This window comes from Callospermophilus lateralis, chromosome 16 (genome assembly GCF_048772815.1).
Source record: "Callospermophilus lateralis isolate mCalLat2 chromosome 16, mCalLat2.hap1, whole genome shotgun sequence".
Classification (NCBI taxonomy): Eukaryota; Metazoa; Chordata; class Mammalia; order Rodentia; family Sciuridae; genus Callospermophilus; species Callospermophilus lateralis.
The window spans coordinates 91,750,853-91,770,086 of record NC_135320.1 but is presented as its reverse complement, the minus strand read 5'-3'; the positions used below and the strand labels follow the sequence as shown (position 1 = coordinate 91,770,086).

The 19,234-nt window shown below is 54.8% G+C and overlaps 1 protein-coding gene across 2 annotated transcripts in view; it reads left to right on the top strand.

Annotated features, from left to right (window-relative positions):
* Arhgap39 (Rho GTPase activating protein 39) overlaps window positions 1-19,197 on the top strand; it is a 77,951-nt gene extending 58,754 nt beyond the window's left edge. Inside the window, exons 5-12 of one of the 2 annotated variants that reach the window (XM_076835536.2) lie at window positions 1,928-3,290; window positions 4,501-5,062; window positions 12,203-12,295; window positions 15,542-15,615; window positions 16,624-16,823; window positions 17,441-17,532; window positions 18,043-18,212; window positions 18,311-19,197. In XM_076835536.2, the coding sequence (XP_076691651.1) occupies window positions 1,928-3,290; window positions 4,501-5,062; window positions 12,203-12,295; window positions 15,542-15,615; window positions 16,624-16,823; window positions 17,441-17,532; window positions 18,043-18,212; window positions 18,311-18,505 (2,749 nt within the window). In that variant the 3' untranslated portion in view covers window positions 18,506-19,197. The remainder of the gene's footprint in view (window positions 1-1,927; window positions 3,291-4,500; window positions 5,063-12,202; window positions 12,296-15,541; window positions 15,616-16,623; window positions 16,824-17,440; window positions 17,533-18,042; window positions 18,213-18,310) is intronic. The other variant, XM_076835538.2, reaches the window with a different exon arrangement.
* The last annotated feature ends 37 nt before the right edge of the window (window positions 19,198-19,234 follow it).

The window sequence follows — 19,234 nt, the reverse complement described above, 5'->3', positions numbered from 1 at the left end:
AATAGCTTGAGGAGATGGGGCCTATGGGGGTAAATGAAGGAATTCATACTTGTGACAGAGGAGGGCACTGTCCTTAAGAGGCCCCAGTGGGTCACTGTGGCACCTGCCTATAATCCCAGTACTCAGGAGGCTGAGGCAGGAGAATCAAAAGTCCAAGGCCTGCCGAGGCAATTTATTGAGACTATCCCAAAATAAAAAATGAAAAAGGTCTCGCACATGTCCCGCATGAGTGAGGGAAAGGGTTCCCCTCCAGAGGGACGGGCTGGCTGAGAAATAAAAGCTAAGAAAACAGGACTATGAAATAAACACAGGACACAGAAATATAGTTTCAGAGCAGGGGCAGCAACAGGCCAAGCTGAACATAGGGTTATGGCTTCTAGCAAAGATGGAACCTGCATTTGGTTTATTTATAGCGGATCAAAGGGGATTGGGAGGGACAAGGCTTCAAGACAAGGAGTCTTGTCTGGTGCTTGCTTCTTCACGAATAACAAGACGTGGTGCCGGTGGGCAGGCTGTTGGCTTCGCCACAGTCATGACCGTCTCCTGGGTTGTGTGCAACCTTTGGCAAAGCTCGGTGGGAGTTCACGTATATCAGGCCATCTCACAGCAGGAGCGCCAGTGCAAGTTCCCACACCAGACCCTCCCACTCAGTAGCTTCAGTGCTGATGTAGTCCACGCACATTTCACGGATGGCTTCCTGCAAAAAGGACTGTACCTCAGTGGTAGAGTACCCCTGGGTTTAATCCCCAATACCACCACCACCACCACAAAAAGTAAAAGGTCAAAGAGAGCTCAAACCTCCCCTGGGTGAGAACACACAGCCAGGCATCACCTGTGAAACAGGGAGGAGTCCTTATCAGATACTGGATCTGTCTGTGCCATGACTGGGTACTTCCAGCTCCAGAACTAAGTAAATATCTTGTTTTTAAACCACTCAGTCCTTGGAATTTTGTTATAGCAGTATGAATGGATCAAAACAATGGATTTTAAATTAGATTAAACATAGCTGAGAGGAGAATTAGTAAATTGGAAGACAGATCAGAAGAAAATATCAATTCTGAAGTATAGGGAAGCCGGGGATGGGAAATACAGAACACAGCATGAAAACCACAGGATGCATGGTGAAAAGGATTGTAATTGAATTCCCAAACTAGAAGAAATATGATAAACATAATATTTGAAAAGATAATGGTCAGGATTTTACCAAAACTCATAGAAGATGTTGAGCCACAGATTTAAGAAGTGCTACTCCTAAGTATCCTGGGGCAGAGAGTGTGAAGGAGGGACAAGTTCTGCCCCCCATCATCTCTCCCCAGCAGTGTCCTGGGTCTGGCCCCTAGCTACAGCAGGTACCACTGTGGATTCAGGACCTGTGCCAACCTTGGGCTCACAGCAGGCAGAGCATGCAAAGACATCAAGTCCACCAGCAGTATAGCCCTGGGGCAGAGAGCAAATGAAGCTAAGAGACCAAATGTCCAGCATGAGCCCGCTGGGGGAGGGGCCAGGATTTAAGCAGTCTAACCCCCAGGAGGCTGTGGGTACCCTTGGCCTAATGCAGGTATTAGTGGGTAGGTGGGGTAAAGGGAGGATTCACAGGAGCCTCTGGTGCAAAATGGGGTCTTGAGCTGCTGGCATAGTGTGCTGGTCTCACCTGGGACACTGGTGAACACCCCTATACCCCCCACACACCAACTGTGTGCTCAGTTGAGTGGTCCCTGGGAAGGCCCCTTTCCTTCTCATGATAGCTGCGAATCTGTGCCTGGTGTTGGGCGGGTGGAGAGCAATGTGGGCAGGAGAGCTCCTGGGAGAGTGCCAGATGGTTCGTAGGGAGCACCCCCTTGAGCAGGGAGGGTGCTGTGAGACCACCGAGCCAAGCAGTGAGATGGGGCTAGCCTTCTCCACTGACTGCGGGTCTGCTTCCCTGCAGGACCTCCTCACTTCGGTGGAACTCGGGCACCAAGGAGCGCATGCTCATCAAGGTCGCCGACAGGGAGCCCAGCTTCCTCACTCCTCAGGGCAATGGCTACTCTTCAGATGGCCAGCCTGGGAGCCGCCCCCGCAGACCCTCTGGCAGCCAGCATTCGCCCAACCTGCAGACATTCACCCAGGACTCGGAAGGCGCCGTCTTCTTCCCTGAGAGGCGGCCCTCGCCCTTCCTGAGACGGGCTGAACTCTCCGGGAGCTGCTCCCCGCTGCTCACACAGCCTCGAAAGTCCTCCAGTGACTCACAGCCCTCCTCCCCACGCTATGGCTATGAGCCCCCTCTCTATGAGGAGCCCCCTATGGAGTATCAGGCCCCCATCTATGATGAGCCCCCCATGGACGTCCAGTTCGAGGCTGGTGGCCCCTACCAGGCTGGCTCCCCACAGAGGTCGCCCAGCCGCAAGCCCCGCCCCTTCTTGCCCGGGGCCAAGCCGGCCCCGGCCTCCCCCTGCCAGCAGCTGGTGCGCACCAAGCAGAAGTGCCCTGAGCGCTTCCTGAGCCTGGAGTACAGCCCGGCAGGCAAGGAGTATGTAAGGCAGCTGGTGTACGTGGAGCAGGCCGGCTCCAGCCCCAAGCTGCATGCAGGCCCCCGGCACAAATATGCTCCCAACCCTGGTGGTGGCTCCTACTCACTGCAGCCCAGCCCTTGCCTGCTGAGGGACCAACGCCTAGGGATCAGGTCTGGAGACTACAGCACCATGGAGGGACCCGAGCCCCGGCTGAGCCAACCACCCACACCACTGCCCCCAGCCCAGGAGGACACCATGTCTTGGTCCAGCCAGCAGGACACCATGTCTTCCACGGGCTACTCCCCAGGCACACGTAAGAGGAAGAGCAGAAAGCCCTCTCTGTGCCAAACTCCTGGCGCCCCCTCCACGGATGGCCCAGGGGACCTACTGGGTGAGCAGCCTCTGGCTGAGGAGCGCTCTCCATGTGGGCCCAGCCTTGCCCAGATGAAGCGTACAGAGGCTGAAGTGGACGTAGCACGGGGTGTGGCCGAGCCTTTCCTGGCACAGGCGCGGCTGGCCTGGGAGGCACAGCAGGCCCACTTTCACATGAAGCAGAGGGGCAGCTGGGACTCCCAGCAGGATGGCTCTGGCTACGAGAGTGATGGTGCTGTGCCCCTACCCATGCCCGGACCTGTGGTGCGCGCCTTCAGTGAGGATGAGGCCCTGGCGCAGCAGGACAGCAAGCATTGGAAGCGAAATACCTTCGAGAAGCTCGGCTTCCCCCAGATCCTGCTGGAGAAGAGCGTCTCTGTGCAGACCAACTTGGCCTCACCAGAACCTTACCTCCACCCCTCACAGGTGAGGAGTACTTGGTGGGCAGATGGGGACCCTGGGCCCACAAGACCCCAAGTCCCAGTCTAGAGCCTGGGATCAGCTGCAGGCAGAATGGGGCTGGGTGCACCTGGCATCCACAAGGCGTGTGTGGCACTGAGCGTGTTCAGAGCCTGGCCTCTGAACGTCCAGCACACCACTGGCAGGGAGGGCACCTTCACGGAACACCCCACTAAGGCCACCCACCACCAGGCATAGGGCTTGCTGGGAGTTTCAAGCCTTGCCTGCAGGACACAGCAGCTGAGGGCAACTGGCAACCAGCTCTGGGACTGTCGTACTCCTGGGGAGCTGGGGCATCAGCATTCTTTGGTGGCTCTGGAACTATCTCCAAGCACGTCTCCCTCAGGCAGGAAGAGCTGCTAGTGAGGTAGTGACTGGGTGGTTGCCAGACATCACAGCCAGAGCTGGAGCCCAAGCCCAAGCTCAGCCTGCTGTGTCCTCCCATACAGTGCCAGAGCACCCATCAGTCAGTGCCCCACATGTCCACCTGCAGGTCTTCCCTTCTGGAGATCACCAGGCAATTCAGATGTGATGGCTCTAATGTCCTCATTCCCACTTCTAGCTTCCACCTTTCGCACTGGTTGACTATAGACACAGGCCAAGCCTGAGGGTGACCTGGCATCTGGTTGGTTTGCTTAGTGGGCCCAGGTTCCAAGGAAGTTAAAGTGAAAAATCTTAAGGCCTCCTGGACATGTATGGCAGGCCCACCTTTGCCCTGCTGGGGAAGGCCTCTGTGACCCGTGGGTAGCTGGCTTCCCGGGCCCTCCAGGCTAGTGAGCTCAGAGCCACATCCAGCCAGACTTTCCATCCACTGCTCATAAACTGGTAGGATGACAGGACAGACGGGAGAGGCAACCTTGGGAAACAGTGAGCAGACAGAAAGCTACCTCTAATGGAGGGAGGGACCTGCAGAGGCCAAGCCACTGGGGGTCCCGCAGAGATGGGAGCAGGGCTTGAGAGCCACCCCTGCCTGTCCCTGCCCTCTCTCCCTGGGTACCTGACAGTGCAGCTGTCCTGCTGCCACCCCACCTGGGGTTTTGAAGCTCAGCTTCTTGGCTATGCTAGACTGGCCACGCCACACCTGGCTGGCTCACACCTCTTGGGACTGTGATCCAAGTGGGCCCAGCTGCCCACCCCATCCCTACCCCCGATGGCCCAGCCCATTTGTCCTTCCCAGTCTGAGGACTTAGGAGCCTGTGCCCAGTTTGAGAGCAGCCGGCAGAACCGTAGCGCGATGCCCAGCTCCAGCTGTGTCTTCCCCACCTTCACGCTGCGCAAGCCCTCCTCAGAGACGGACATCGAGAACTGGGCCTCCAAGCACTTCAACAAGCACACCCAGGGCCTCTTTCGACGGAAGGTGTCCATCGCCAACATGCTGGCCTGGAGCAGTGAGTCCATCAAGAAGCCCATGATTGTGACCAACGACCGGCATGTGAAGAAAGAGGCCTGTGAGATCTTCAAGCTGATCCAGATGTACATGGGCGACCGGCGGGCCAAGGCAGACCCACTGCATGTGGCCCTCGAGATTGCCACCAAAGGCTGGAGTGTGCAGGGCCTCCGGGATGAGCTCTACATCCAGCTGTGCAGGCAGACCACCGAGAACTTCCGCCTCGAGAGCCTGGCCCGTGGCTGGGAGCTCATGGCCATCTGCCTGGCCTTCTTCCCGCCCACACCCAAGTTCCACTCCTACCTAGAGGGATACATCTACCGGCACATGGACCCTGTCAATGACACCAAAGGTAAGACCCAGCGTGCAGGGCCCTTGGCACCCCTAGGGTCTGCTGCAACTGAGGTAAGGGCTGTGAAGAGGGCTCCCAGCCATTCTGGGCCACACCCGCCCAGTCCCCTATCCTCACACCCCACCAGACCTGGCACCACACAGGAGTGGTACTTCTAAGAAGATGCATGTCCCCTAGGAGACCCCACACCCAGCTTTTGGTGGTTTGTGGGCATCCTCAGGGCACCCTACCTTGGCTCTGAGAAGAGCCCTAGGCAGCCCTGGCAGATGAGGGCATATGGCCTGCCCTTTGATGCCTGCCCAGTTTGGCTTCTGTCACCCTGCATTATAAGGCAGCTGCGCCGTGAGGCTTAAGCTGTGTGTTCTAGGCAGGGAGGGGCATGGTGGCCACAGTGCATCTGCCACAACTCAATCACAGGCTTCCCACACACAAGCCTATGGAGATCAGCCGGTCTCCAGGGCACTATGAGCTGAGCTGCCCTGAGGGCCAGAGGTTCAGGCCAGCACAGGTGAGCTGAGCTGGCCACTTGCTGATGGCTGCCAGGTGTCAAATAGAAGGCCCCCAGATGGGATGCACTAGGTCTGTTGGGCCCAGGCCATGGTCTTTCAGCTGGGCAGTCCCCATGTGATAAGCTAGTGGCTGGCCCAAGCCCTGGGATGGACAGAGTGGGCATGGGGCAAGGATGCAGGCAGTCCCAGCTGTAGCGGGCTGTGTCCCACATGATGCTCGTGAGCATCTGTAGGACACAGCCGTAGCACTGACGGCCAGACGTGCAGACTTGTGTTCAGGTACACGTACATGTGCGCATGCACCCCTGCCAGGGCGGACAGGTTAGCTTTTCTGGGTTGTGCAGCCTCTGCCTGGGTGGAAACTGTGCTCCCTTCTAGGCCTTGCCCCAGCTCAGGCATGGGAAAGGCAGCTCTCAGGCTGCCATGGAAACTTGAGGGAGGGGGTTCTGGAGAAGGCATGTCAGGCACAGGAACCACCAGCTCCTCAGACACTTGTAAACAGTTTTGGAAAACATGCTATTCCTGCCCATGTGTGCACTTGCAACACGCATTGCAGCAGATACAGACTGACCTGGGGCCTGGATTGCACTGGCGCCTCAGGGACCCTATTCCTTGATCTTCTTGGACCTCTCTAGGCGCTGGTATAGTCCTGGGGCTCCCTAGGTCACCACCTTGCCTTCCTGAGAAAGGGCCTTGACGTGGGAGCTGCAGGAAGGTGTCTGCGCTGCTCAGGACAGCACTGGGCCCACAGATCCGAGAGCCTGCTGAGTGAGAACCGTATGAGTGGGCAGTAGTTGGCAAGCAGTCAGAGGCCTGGGTTCCTTGCTCTGCCTGGGCCGGCTGACCAGCAAGTACGTGGCTGGGCCGTCCCGCCATCCAGGGCTTCCCAGAAGAGTTTGTGCTTCAGGCCCCACGGAGGAGCCCCCGGATCTCCCTCACACAAAGGCTTGCCTGCTTTTCTCCTAGAGTCGCACACCCACAGGGCCCTGTCTTGCACGTCAGAGGGAAGTAGGCTCAGCTTTGAGGCTCCTATGTAAGGCCCACAAGGTCTCAGAGGACCATGTGGCTACAGGGGGATGGGCTCTGTGTGGTTCTGCTAGCATTCAAACTGCCCTCACAGCCAAAACCCCATCTCTAGTACTGGGGACCCCAACCTGGATTTGCCTGTCCAAGGTTGTACTACACCCTGAGCCCAGAGAAGAGACCTCTACACACAAGGTGGCCGCCCCTTCTTCAATAGGCCTCATGTTCACTCCAGACAGCTTATAGTCCCTGGGAGATGCCAATTTCCACGTGTAAGAAATATTGGTCAAAAATGTGGTACTGCTGGGTGTGGTGGTGACTCCTATAATTCCAGCTACTTAGGTGGCTGAGACAGGAGAATCACAAGTCCAAAGCCAGACTCAATAACTTACTGAGACCCTGTCTCAAAATAAAATAAAAAAGGTTGGAATTGTAGCTCAGTGTAGTAGTGTGTCCCTGGGTTCTATCGTAGTACTGAGAATAAAAACAAAGAAAGAGCATGGGTCCTGGCTGCCTGAGCAGCCCAGAACGATGTAGACCATGCTCTGGAAGACCAACCAGTTGACCACATAGCACCTAGAAGAATGAGTCCACAGCAGAGGGACCCATGATGAGGGAAGAGCTCGGCTTGGCTCCTGGACCTGGCACTGGTCCTGGCCCTGGCCCCGAACCACTTGCCTTGGCCTCAGGAACCTTGATCAACTTGTTTATCAGCATTTGTGTGACCTCCACTCTGTGATCACCACCCCAGGACCCAGGTACTATGAGGTAACCCCCATTTAACCTGTGTCAGGCACTAGGAGGTTCTCCTGGTTGTCCTCAGGAGCCCCTCAGTTAGACTAACCCAGATGGGGAAGGTGCTTGGCCCTGGATCAGGAAGCTGCAGGAGCCAGGTGTGTGGAACACACCTGTGGTCCCAGCAACCTGGGAAGCAGAGGCAGGAGGAAGGGCTAGGCATGTAGCTCAGTGGTAAAACACCCCTGATTCAATTTCCAGTACCCCCCATAAAAAAAAATAAGAAAAAGAAATTGTGGGAGAAGTCCTGCAAATGCCATGGGAGACTGAAGCCCGGGGGATTCTACTGCTGCTGAAGCTTGTGCTCTCAGTGGGACTTCTGGCAAAGCACAACAGGAAGTTAGCAAAAGGGCGGAGATGATGAAGATGGTAGTAGAAACCAACACAAGGGAACACAGAACAGTGGCTGATGAAACAAAAAAACTGATTCTTGGGTAAATCTACAGCCAAACTGACAAGGACAAAATGAGAGAAGAAATGAATCACCAAAACCAAGAGTGAGAGGTCCTGCCACTGCAGGCCCTGCAGGTGCTGAAGGGGTAGCAATCAGGTATAGTGAACCTTTTGCTAAGGAATTCAAAATGGACAGATTCCTCAGGTGACCCAGGCTGCCAGAGGTCACTCAAAGAGAAACAGAAAAGTTATATGTCCAGTAAGGAGATTGCATTTGTACCTAAAAATCCAGGCCTAAATGGCTTCACTGGTGAATTCTACCAAACACTTTATTGTTTGTGCAGCAATTCTGTGGAATGTCTCCCAGAAAAATGAAGTGGAGGGCTGGGGTTGTGTCTCAGAGGTACAGCACTCACCTAGCCTGTGTGAGGCACTGGGTTCCATCTTCAGCACCACATAAAAAAGATATTGTGTCCACCTATAAGTAAAACATAAATATTTTTTAAAAAATGAAGGAGAGAGAATGTTTCCTGATTCACTCATGCTAAAATTAGAGAAGAACATTATAAGAAAGAATCCCTCATGAACAAGGAAACAAAAATTTTAGCAATATTTTATCAGGTTGAGTACAACAGTATATAAAGGAGATAATATATCTTGACCAAGTGAAGTTTATCCTAGGAATCGAGGAACGAAAGATAGGTTTAGCCAGGGGTAATGGCATACACTGGCATTTCAGTGACTCAGGAGAATCTCACATTCAAGGTCAGTCTCAGCAATTTAGCAAGGCTCTGTCTCAAAATAAAAAATAAAAAGGGCTGGGAATATATAGCTCAGTGGTAGAGCACCTCTGGGTTCAAGGTTCAAGCCCCAGTATGGGGGGAGGGGAGCAATCAATGGAAAATGGAAACCATTTTAACAAAGTAAAAAAGAGTATACCATCTCATAAAATCCAACATCCCATTCTTGATAAAAACTGAACAAACTAAGAAAAGAAGATAATCTCTTTACCCTGATTAAAGGCATCTGTTAAAAACCTACATGGGCCAGGGTGTGTGGCTCAGTGATGGAGTTCTTGCCTAGCATGAGAGAGGCCCTGGCTCCATCCTCAGCAACTCAAAACCAAAAAACAACTACAGTACCCAAAGGGATTTAAAGAAGGTTTCAGACACACTTGCACGTGTTCACAGCAGCACTGTTCACAGCAGCCAGTAGGTGGAAGTGGTCCAGGGTCCACCCACTGAGGAATGGTGAGCACATGTGGCAGAGCCATGCAGAGGACATCATTCACCCGAAGAAGAATGACACTCGATAGGTGCTGCAGCATGAGTGGACTTAAAACACGCCGAAGATGAGAGCCAGACCCACGGCAGCAAACCTGGTGTGCTACCACTTACCTATAACTAGAACAGACAAACTGACACAGAAAGCAAGGTCAGGCAGAGTGAGAGGAGAGAGAGATTGCTTAATAGGTATTGAGATTTAGCTTTGGAAGATGAAAGGGTTTTGGAGATTTGGTGACAGTTGCATAGCATTGTGAATGTAGTTAATGCCACTGAATGGTACATAAAAAATGGTTCAGTGGCCAAACTTATGTTTATATTTTATCACAATTTAAAAACACACACACACACACACACACACACACACACACACACACACACCTCATACTTATTAGCCAAAGACTGAATGCTTTCCCCTAACAAGAGGAGCAGGGCTCGGACCTTCAGTTATACCCGCTGTGCCACAGCATCACACTGGAAATCGAAGCTGGATCTCAATCATGAGAAGAGGTAAAAGTCACACACGTTGGAGAGGAGGTATGCAGTGGTTTTTATTTAGAGACAGTATGATCTGCAGAATACTACTGGAAGAGTATTCTGTATACTGAATTTATTACAAGATACAGGACCAAAACATTAAAAATTTATCAATTTGTATGTACTAGCAACAAGCTATAGGAAACTGATATTTTAAAAATACCATTTACAGAAGCATTGACAAGTATGATATACTGAGAGAACTCTAACAAAAGATGTGTAAGACCTCTGTGCTGAAAAGTGCAAAACACTACTGAAAGAACTAAATAAATGGTGAAACATACCATATTTATGGATCTGAAACTCAGTGTTGTGAAGATGTCATTTCCATCCAAATTGATCTATAGATTCAATCCTAATCAAATTTAATTTTTGATTTTTTTAATTTTAGAAAGTGACATGCTGAACTGGGTGCAGTGGTACATAACTATCATCCCAGCTGCTTGGGAGGCGGAGGCAGGAGGATTGAAAGTTTGAGCCCAGCTTGAGCAACTTACAAGACCCTGTGGGGATGTAGCTTAGTGATAAAGCAACCCTGGATTCAATCTGGTGCAACAGTAACAACAAAAAGACTGATTCTAAAGTTCATGGGAAACGTAAAGGGCCTAAAATAGCCAAAGCCCCTTTGATGAGGAACAGCCAGCCTAGGAGAGCCGCACTTGCTGGCCTGGTACAGCTGCAGTGGTCAGGAGAGGGCAGCATTGGCATCAAGGTGGACAAGGGTCTTAGAGCAGAACAGAGGTCCCCAAAGCACACCCATGTGAGAACCGGGCCGTTTCCTCAGGTGCAGGACAACTGACTCAGCGAAGAAAGGGCAGGCTTTCCCTAGTGGTGCTGGGATTCCTGCACATCTAAATGCAACCAAGACAGAGTTCAACTATGCTTTATACTGTCTGCAAAAAATAGCTCAATGGATCATAAACCAAAATATAAAACCTAAAAGTAAGCTGAGCATGGTGTCACACACCCATGACCCCAACAACCCAGGAGGCTGAGACCTGAGTTTAAAGCCAGCTTTAACAATTTAGTGAGACTCTAACTCAAAATAAAGTAAAAAGGGCCAGGTATGTAGCTCAGTGGCAGAGCGCTTGCTTAGCATGAGTGAGACCCTGGGTTCAATCCCCAATACTGTAAAAAACAGTTAAAATTTTTTAAATAAATAAAACCTAAAATTAAAAAAAAAAAAACTTCTAACATAGGAGAAAAATCTGTGTTTTCCTGCATTAAGCAAATATAATACCAAAAGCACTATCTATAAAAGAAAAACAATGATAAAATTGGACTTTCTTAAAATTAAATCCACCAGGTGCAATGGCACATACCTGTAGTCTCAATAGCTCAGGAGGTTAAGCCAGGAGGATCATAGGTTCAAGGCCAGCCTCAGCAATTTAGTGAGACCTTGTCTCAAAATTTTAAAAAAATATATGTGTGTGTGTGTGCGTGCGTGTGTGCACGCGCGTGTGTGTGCGTGTGTGTGTGTGTGTGTAGCTCAGTGGTAGAGCACCCCTGGGTCCAATCTTCAAGGGAGGAGGAATCCTCCAAGACACAATTAAGACAATGAGGGGTTGGAAGTATAGCTCAGTGATGGACTGTGTGAGGCTCTGGGTGGTGATCCGAGGCATTAGTATGAACTCAGGTTTACCTTAATATAGACACAGATGGATACATCTGTGGATGGATATAAAGATGGATACAAAAATTCTTAGAAGACGCACAGATGTCCTTGCTGTCAGTCGAGGGGACCTAGCATCCGGACACCCTCACCTAATACCTAGATGATGGTTTCTAAATACCAGTTTCCATGAAGAGGAACTGTAGTTCCTTGGGTGACTGATTTTAGGTTGGTGCAGGGAATCTACAAGATGTAGTATTGCTGGTAAAAAAGAAAAAAGAAAAAAAAGTCGAGCAGACCAATAATGGTGACTGTCAAAGGGACACAGAAACCAACTGAAAGAGCTGCAGTGGCAAAGCTGGAACAGGTGAGCAGCAAAATCATCACGAGGATTATAATTCAAAGTTGAGAATAAATGTCCGGTCCCTGTGAGAGACTTCCCCCCAGAGAGCACGTCCTGAAAGGGCAAGAGTATCTTCACAGTGCGGAAAACCTGATGACGAGGCTCCCTCGGGACACATGAACTGTTGTGCAGCTCCCTGGGACAGCCCAGCCCCTCCTCCCCTAGCAGCAGCACCCAAGTGGCCACTTGCCTGTTTCTGTTGGTTTCTTGGCTGGTGGGCAGGATGGGCTGAGCATCTCCTCCAGCTCAGGAGCCAGGGCAGCCCCAGGCTTGCTGTCAGCAGAAGGCCAAGTGGTTGGGCCGCCTCATTGCTACCCACTCCCTTCCCTCCACTTCCTGCCTACCTCTGGTATGCAGAGAGCCAGTCTACTGATCCCACAATGCCAAAAGGGCCCTGTGCCTCATGCATCCCCGGGTGTGCATATGCCTGCACATGGCACCCACCCGCAGACACACTCGGTCCCCAGCTAGACGGGGACAGCCCCCAACAGGCCCAGGGGCCTCCTTGCCACCAAGTGCGGGAACCACATGGGCATTGGTTCCTGGCTTGAATCTGTGGTCCTCATGGTTCTGTTTGCTCCCCAGTGACACAGCACATAAGAGAGCTCCTGGAAAGGAACACTAAGAAGAAGTCCAAATTGAGAAAGAAACCCAAGCCTTATGTTGAAGAGCCGGATGGTAGGGCTCCTGCAGCCCCGGGCACTGCCTCTGCACAGCTCTGCTCTCCAGCCTCGGCCGCCTGGCCTTCTCTTCTCTAACCGCTTCTGGGCTCGGGGAGGGACACTAACCTCAGGCTCGGATCTCCTCAGTGTTCTGGAGGCCCAGGGTGGCTGACAGGATCCTGGAGAGGCCAGGCCTGCCCTGCACCTCCCTTGGTGGTACCCAGAACAATTCCAAATTTGTTTGCTGGGTTATTGGTGGGCAGGGGGCATGAGGAATAGCCAGCAAGGCCTGGAGGCGGCCTCAGGTGAGTGAGTGTGCCTGAGCCAGGTAAGGCTCACAGGAAGGAGAACAGGGGTACCCTGTGGCAGTGCTTCCCCAGCCCTGTCCTCCAGCCCAGGATCCCCCTGGGGCCAGAGAGTAGAGCCTGGTGTCCAGAAGTCATCAGGGAATCTCCCCTCTTCCGTGATGAGCCCTAGCACAGTCCCCCAAGCTCTGGAGTCTCCCTGCCCTCTCCCTGGGCCCTGGCTCAGGACCCAGGCTGCCCAGTCTGTCCAGAAATAAGAACAGTTCCTGCTAACATGGCAGGTGAGCCACTTCAGGGCCTCCAAGACCCACCACCCCCACCACAAGTTGTGCAGAACTGCCTTCACCAAGTGTGGCTCACGCTTGTCTGTCTGGAACCCTGCCTCCTGCACTTTGCTTCTCTCCCCTTCTGAAAAGCCCTCTCTGACTGCACACTGCTTCAGGGACACATGTGGTCGGGAGCTTTCTGCAGGTGAGGCCTATGTAGAGTGAACCCTAGGGCAAGCAGGAAGCTTCAGGGGCTTGAAGGGGCCCTTGTGGGCAAGGCCAGGATGGCATCTGCAGAGCAAGGGACTTGTCCTCACCCTGAGGCCGCCAGCAGGTTTGTTCCAGGACAGCTACAGTTCAGGGTTAGATTCCAGGCCATGGGCATCCAGCTACTCATCTGGGACAGCAGTGGAAGGATCTCTGAGCTCCTGCCTGAGCCAGCCACTGGTGGCCTGGGAACTGGACAGATGCCAGTTGACCAAGAGAATCTTGTTGCTGCAGGTGGTAGGGCAGGGAGCAGGTGGCTCGGGACCGGGGTGCAGATCTGATGAGGACACTGCAACCTGGGCTGTGTCAGGGACAGAGAAGGGAGCAAGCCCACCCTGGCCACAGCTGTGGCCTTTGAGAGTTCATAACCTGGACCCCTGGTATAGCAGCACGGACACTGCTTCTGTCTACTCTCTGTGGGCAGCTGTGTCTCCACCTACCAAATTGGGCTAACCTGCATCCAGACAGATGGAGGCGCTGGCTGAGGTCCGAGTAGGGCTAGTGGGTCAAGCAAGGCCAGATCAGGGGCCTAGAAGCAGAGCATCTTACACAAGTGAGGATCTTCCTAGGCTGGCCGTGGGCACTGCCCATTATATCCTGGGTGCTTCAGAGAGAGTGGAAGTCACTCCAGGACCTGGACCATGAACCACAGCTGTGGTGCCTGCAGCTCTCTTCTAAGCACTAGTACCACAACCTCAGCTTAGCCCTTCACAGGCACCTGTGAGTCTGTACTGCCCCGGTCCTTCCTCCAAGGAAAGGACAGGAGCAGCAGTGCACGCAACTCGGGAGCCTGAGGCAGGAGAATCCCAAGTTCAAAGCCAGCCTCAGCAACTTAGGAAAGCCTTGAGCAAATTAGTGAGACCCTGTGTCAAAAAATTAAGGCTGGGGGTGAGGGATTGGGGATGTGGCTCTGTGGTTCAGTGCCTCCTGGGTTTAATCCCTAACACCAAGAAACTGAGGCTCAGAGATCATCAGCGGAGAGGGAGTGGCCCCAGGACACCACCCTGGTTCAGGCAATCACAGGCTCTAAGGGCTGGGTGTTGGCTTCAGGGACAGGAGGCAGCCCGGCCACCCCCTCAGACCTCTCCTGCCCAGGGAGCAGGTGTCCTCCCTGCTGGGTGGAACCGGGGCCTGGAAGCTTCTCCACCTGCTGCTTTCTGCAGAGCTTCTAGCTCTGAACATTGTGGGGTAAGGGCTTAAGCACTGTCTGTTCATCCCCACAAAATGAGGGGCCCTCAGAATGGCCTGCGCTCGAAGGATCCAGGCACGGGATCAATGCCTGCGGGGCCTGGAGAGGGTGGTCCAGGTTGTCTGTGAGAAACCTTTGTCTGCTTGATTTAAAACGAATTTCCTTTCACAGACACACAAGGAGAGAGCCATTTTAGGATAACTAGAAACAAAAGGTGTTCTCATGAATCAAGACATTTGTGTTAAAATGTTTTCTGAACTGAGTCTAAGGACCCCTGTGTCCGCAGACATCCACAGAAACTACTTCCTTTAAAAGAAGGCAAAGGCTGTGAAGGCCTGGGTCTGGAGGCCACCCTTACACCCTGGGAGGCAACAGGTGTGGGGAGGGGCAGCACCTTCGAGAGCAGGGTCCCATGCCCAGAAGCACATGCCTCGGGCTGCCTGCCTGTCCCTGCCTCCCCACCCCTTTCCTGCTTGGGCCAGGAGGGTGGCACACATCCGAGGTCCCAGGGGAGGCATTGCTGTCTCCTTTCCTTCCTCTCCCTTGCACCGTCTTGGTCTTTCTGCCTGCCATCTCGTGACCCTACAGGACTCGCAGCTAGAACCTCTGCTTCAGGGAGGCTGAGTTACAGAAGGTCCTTTCCTGGAGGCCTGGTTCCCATTCTCAAAGGGTCCAAAGGTGGTCCTGCCACCGCCCTGCCCTCTCATGGGGTAGAGCATGCTGGCACCTTCTCCACATTCCCCCTCACACTGTGGCCTAGGACCAGGGCCTTGCTTCCCTGTACCCTCACTCCTCCCCCATCTCCAGGCAGCCTCAGACCCGTGAGGGCCCCTGGCTAAAGACCAGGGCTGCAGGAGAGCTCTAGCTGCCCTCCGCACAGCGTGGTGTCTCATCCAGGCCCTCCTCCCCAGGGCCAGGGAGGGTAGGCAGGTCTGGAGGCCTTGGGGCTCAGATTTTGCTCTGTCCTGCCTGTGTCTTCCTACAGGGCAGCTGGATCCGCAGCCTGGCCTTCTGAGTGGGCTGGCAGAGGGGACCCCCAGCCTGGCACATGGGTGTGGGGAAAGGCTCTCCACCTGGGGCTCCACTCGAAAGGGCATTACCTAAGAGTGGGGCTGCTGTGCTAGTCAAGGTGGGCAGGAGCATAGCCAAGCCCTCCATCCCCCAGGCCCACTGGTCGCTGCTCTCTCAGTCCCTGCACATCCACCCCAGGCTGACCAGCACCCATTCTTTTCCAGGGGTGGCGATAAGCACCTACGCCAAGTATTGCTACCACAAGCTGCAGAAGGCGGCCCTGACAGGGGCCAAGAAGGTACAAGCATGCTGGGAGGAGTATCCCAGCCAGAGTGGTGGGGTGGTGTGAGGCTCAGGGGAGCACTGAGTGGCAGAGGGTGCTGCCAGGGTGCACCTAGGCAGCTGGCTGAAAAGGCTTCAGGGCCCTCCTCCTGTACCATGCCCCCTTTCCCCTCAGGGGGCTCCTCTCCATGCCTGGACCCCCAGTTCAGAAGTGGTGCAGGCAAACTGGTGTGTCCTGCACAGGGCCGCATTAAGGGGCCTTTTCGCATGAGTGGGCCAGCTGCCTGGCTGTGCCCAGCCTGCCCTGGTGCGTGGGAGGGACAGCAAGGGAACAGCATCCTGGGTGCACCAACCCAAGAAACCAGCTGGTGTGGTGAGATACAGGAGTCAGGTACAGCCATGGCAGGCCACGAGACCACCCTCTGGAGGGGTCCCTCCCTCAGCCTGGCAGACTCAGGCTGCAGTGTGGGCCTGGAAGAGACCCTGCCTTTGCATCCTCTGGGAGCCTAAGCCCTTCCCTGCAAAGCCTCTGTGACTCCAAAGAACACTGAGGTCTCAGTCACAGCACACAGCTGGACTTTGTTTTCTGGCTCTGTCCCTCCTCCCACCCTTGTCCAGGAAGTCTCTTGAGCCCCCTGTGCCTGTCCCAGACCCTGGCCCCTTCCCCACTTCCTATTCCTCATATATGTTTCTCCAGCCATTCTGGCCTATCTCACCAGAGGACTCCCCCTGCCAGTCGGGCTTCCAGAACCATCACAGATCAATAGACCTGGCCCCCGACTGTGGTCCACCCTAATAGCTCAAACTGGCCCATCCACCTTCCAGCCCACTTCCAGGGGGCCCACTGAAGTTTTGGGTGCTGTAGGTGGCCCAGCAAGAGGTCCCCTTGGTGAATTGGTGGCTAGGGTTCTGAGACTGTCCCTGGCTTTGGTTAGGGAAGAGAAGATCCTTGGGGCGGGGGAGGGGGGTTAGCAGGAGAAAGGCTGGGCCAGACCAGGACAGAAGAGCCTGGCTGTCTTCACAGGGGCTAAAGAAGCCCAACGTGGAGGAGATCCGGCACGCCAAGAATGCTGTGTTCAGCCCATCCATGTTTGGCAGTGCACTGCAGGAGGTCATGAGCATGCAGAAGGAACGTTACCCAGACCGGCAGCTGCCCTGGGTACAGACGAGGCTCTCCGAGGAGGTGCTGGCACTCAACGGTGACCAGACGGAGGGCATCTTCAGGTGCCTTGTCAACCCTGGTCCCTGGATGTGGGAGACACAGGCTTGTGTCCACAGTGCATCTCTGGAGGCCCATCAGGCCTGCATCCATACCCCTGCCTCAGAGCAGATGGAAGGGTGGGCCACCTTGCGGAAGCCCAAGGGACATGTGGCCAAGAGAGGAAAGGAAGGTCAGGCCCCATCCTTAGGAGGCAGGTCTGCTGGTTCATCCTCAGTCTGGCAGCACCATGACCAGAGATTTTTGCCTCTGCAGAAATGGCCACCAGGGGTCCAGAGGGTGCTTGGACTAAGCTGTGAGCCCCAGAGGGAGATGAGTTAGGCATCAGAGCATTGCAGCACTGTGAACAGGGATGCATAGCCCCTGTCCTGACTCGCCTCTCAAGAGCAGGGCTGCCCAAGCCCCAGAAGGAAAAGTCTCCCCAATCTGGGAAACAGGTGTGCAAGCTTGGGCCTTAACAGCCTACAGAGGGTCTAGGAAGGGAAAGTCTGGGAGACCCCACACCCCTGACCCAAGCACAAGGGGCAGAAGCCCAAAAGAGCCATGAGGCCCCTTTGAGAAAAGGCCTTGAGGACTGTTCCAAACTGGCCCTCCAGCCTGAGACCTGCCCTGTGCTCTGCAGGGTGCCTGGAGACATTGATGAGGTAAACGCCCTGAAGCTCCAGGTGGATCAATGGAAGGTGCCCACAGGCCTGGAGGACCCCCATGTCCCAGGTAAGTCCCTGAACCACTCAACAGGAGGGCATGCACCGATGGCCATTCAGACCAAAGCCTCTGTCCACTCACTCCTCCTGTCACCCACAGCTTCTTTCCCTGCTGTATCTCATGACCTTCCTTCCGCACCTGGGGGTGGGGGGGCCATCACTAGTCGGATATATCCCGCTCTGGGGGAGAGGCTGGACTGTGCCACTCCTCCATCCACAGATACTGAGTCAGATTGGCAGGACCCTAGGTTTTATTCAAAGCCAGCTCTGAAGGAAGATCTAAGAAACTTTTGTTTCAAATTTCCATCTTGGGAAAACTGAACGGCCAGGATACCTTTCCTAAGGGGATATATACATGGAGATTGATTTAGCCTGTGATGCAGCAGCGCCAGTGGCCGCAGACCTGGGCAGGGAATCTTTTCCAGAAAGCCCTTTCCCTACGCTCCCTGGTGCGGTCCGAGCGGGCTGCTAGGCCCACGCGTTCCCAGAGCAGGCCCACCTGAACCGCCCTCGCCCACAGCGTCGCTGCTGAAGCTGTGGTACCGGGAACTGGAGGAGCCCCTGATCCCGCACGAGTTCTACGAGCAGTGCATCGCTCACTATGAGAGCCCCGAGGCCGCCGTGGCCGTGGTGCACGCGCTGCCCCGCATCAATCGCATGGTGCTGTGCTACCTCATCCGCTTCCTTCAGGTACCCGCCTCTTGCCCCGCCCACGTCCCCGCGGCCCCCGGCCTGCGCCCCGGGCCTCTGGTCCACCCGCCACGCCCTCCGCTCCTCCCCTCCCGCAGGTGTTCGTGCAGCCTGCCAACGTGGCCATCACCAAGATGGACGTCAGCAACCTGGCCATGGTGATGGCGCCCAACTGCCTGCGCTGCCAGTCGGATGACCCGCGCGTCATCTTCGAGAACACACGCAAGGAGATGTCCTTCCTGCGCGTGCTCATCCAGCACCTGGACACCAGCTTTATGGAGGGCGTGCTATAGCACGCGGGCACCACGGACGGCGGGCTGCGCGGCGCACGCGGGAGCGGGGGCCCCGCCGGGGCAGCATGCCAGGCCCCGCCGGCCCCGAGAAGTGCCTTCTGTTCCCCGGAGCCGAGCGACACTGCCCTCCCGGCCGGCCGCAGCACACGCCGCGCGGCCTCTCCGCTCCAGAGCCCCGGCTGCCCACCGCCAGGCCGCGGCTCTCCTGCGCGGGGAGGGCCCCGAACCAAAGTCCTCGCGGCGGGCAGGGCCGGGCAGGCACTCTTGGGGCGGGGGGAGAGTATTTTTTCGTGGTGTACCTACGAGTCCAGATTCCATCCCGCACCCCGCCCTCCTGTGCATAGAGATATAAATAGAGCGACAGACGTCGGGACTAAATTTGCTAAGGACATAGTTCTAACCAGATGCTATTTATCTCTGAGCCGTCCTCACCGCCCTCGTGCAGAGCACTCGCACCCTCCTTCCTTACCCGCAGCTCCCGACCCAACCCCGCGCCGCGCGGCGGCGGGGCCGGACTCGCCTGCGTTCCCGTTACGGAATCAGTTCCAACTGTTGTCAAACTTAATTTCTCCCGGTTTTTATATATATATTTTTTAGAGTTGAGTTTTTATTTATTATTAAAACAAAACAGCCAGCCCTGCCGAGCGGGCCCCAGGCGTGCTCTGACACGTGGACCGAGGGACAGCTTTTCGTGTGAATAAAGTTCGTGTGGACACTCGCGCGCCGCTT